Source organism: Octopus bimaculoides, chromosome 18 (assembly GCF_001194135.2).
Source record: "Octopus bimaculoides isolate UCB-OBI-ISO-001 chromosome 18, ASM119413v2, whole genome shotgun sequence".
Taxonomy (NCBI): Eukaryota; Metazoa; Mollusca; class Cephalopoda; order Octopoda; family Octopodidae; genus Octopus; species Octopus bimaculoides.
In genome coordinates, this window is record NC_068998.1 from 20,339,930 (window position 1) to 20,341,724 (window position 1,795).

At 37.5% G+C, this 1,795-nt stretch overlaps 1 protein-coding gene across 1 annotated transcript in view; it reads left to right on the forward strand.

Annotated features, from left to right (window-relative positions):
* LOC106875600 (aminopeptidase N-like) overlaps positions 1-1,795 on the forward strand; it is a 219,321-nt gene that overhangs the window by 194,170 nt on the left and 23,356 nt on the right. The window contains 1 exon segment of the mRNA XM_052974545.1: positions 1,203-1,258. Coding sequence (XP_052830505.1) covers positions 1,203-1,258 — 56 coding nt within the window.

A 1,795-nucleotide genomic window follows, 5' to 3' on the forward strand; every position in this document is an offset into this window, starting at 1 on the left:
AGAATAAGTCCTGGGGTCGATTTGCTCGACTAAAGGCGGTGCTCCAGCATGGCCACAGTCAAATGACTGAAAACAAATAAAAGAGTAAAAAGTATGTATATAAACAAGAACATTTTTGACACATTTTTACCCTTTTCTCGGTATTTTTACTTTCTGTGTTAATGTGTGTGGGGGGGGGGTGATTGAGGAGTACCAAAGAAGATAAACAAGGGCTCCCTAAATAAATCCCTCGACTCCTGCGACATTAATCACCACCGCTGGTCTGTCCTTGCTGCTGACCATGAAGCTTTGGGTCTCAATATCCTCCAGGCAACAACCTGCTGTGACGACATCTGCAGACAAGAGAAAAAGGAGGAAAAACAAGGACACTGCAATCACTTCTGATCAGTCTAACTTCCCATGTAACCACTACGGTAATGTTTGTTTGCTCTAAATCAAATTCGTTGAGCACCAGCAAGCCTGCTACAGACATGGACAACCCCCTCCGTAAATTTTTGCTTACGAAGCCAAGCCAAGAGAGAAGTATGTATGTATGCATGTACATACGTACGCACATATGTACGTATGCATGCACGTATGTACATACACACGTACGTATATGTGTGCGTACATATGTATGTATGTATGTATGTATGTATGTATGTATGTATGTATGTGAAAAGAGAGATTAGGAGATGTAGTAAGTGGTGTGTGACTGTTTAAGTATGAGAATTCTTCCCATAGGGCCTCAAAAGAAATCTAAGTTTCTCAATGGTCCCGCTGGAGATTTGTGGTGTGACACCTAAATGTGCTTGTGCGTATATGTATGTGTGTGTACGTATATGCATGCATGTATGTATGCGTGTACGCATGTATCTATGTATGTGTGTATATATATATATATATATATATATATATATACATATATACAAACACAGACACATACGCATACACGTCTATGTGTATGTGTATATGACTAGTTACTACTATCATACCCTTCTACCTCTGTTTTCCTTTCCTCTAATTTGCGTTGACACGCTACTATGCTAATAATAATAATAATAATAATAATAATAATAATAATAATAATAATAATAATAGTAATAATGTACAAATGCAAAGCAAAAGTCAAACATAAAATAATAATAATAATAATAATAGCAATAATAGTAATAAGAATAAAATAATAAGTAAATGTCTAATTAATTTCAGTTATTTTTCAGGTAATTGATGTAATCAACCGTGCACAAATAATCGATGACACCTGGAGTTTGGCCAAGTAAGTTAGCACATTAAGTATCGCGTTACTTTTACCCTGCTTCGAAAATGTCCGGACGAGAGCGGCGTCAACTAACGGGAAAAAAACGTAAAGAAGTGTGTGTCTGTGTGTGTGTGTGTGTGTGTGTGTGTGTGTGCGTGCGTGTGTGTATGGGGGTGGTGAAGGAAAAGGAAAGAGAAGAAAAGCAATAATGATAATCTGCTATCCTTTTACTTGTTTCAGTCATTCAGTCATTTTGACTGCGGCCATGCTGGAGTACCGCCTTGAAGGGTTTTAGTCGAACAAATCGACCTCAGGACTTATTTTTTTAAGCCTAGTACTTATTCTATCGGACTGTTTTGCCGAGCCGCTAAGTTACGGGGACAAACACAGATACAGACACACACATAGGTATATACATACATGCATACATACATACGTATGTATATATATATATATATACAGTAATTCCTCGCGGTTCACCTATCGCGGTGGGTTTTGGAACGTATCACCCGTGATAGTCGAGGGATTACTGTATGTATATATATTTATATATAT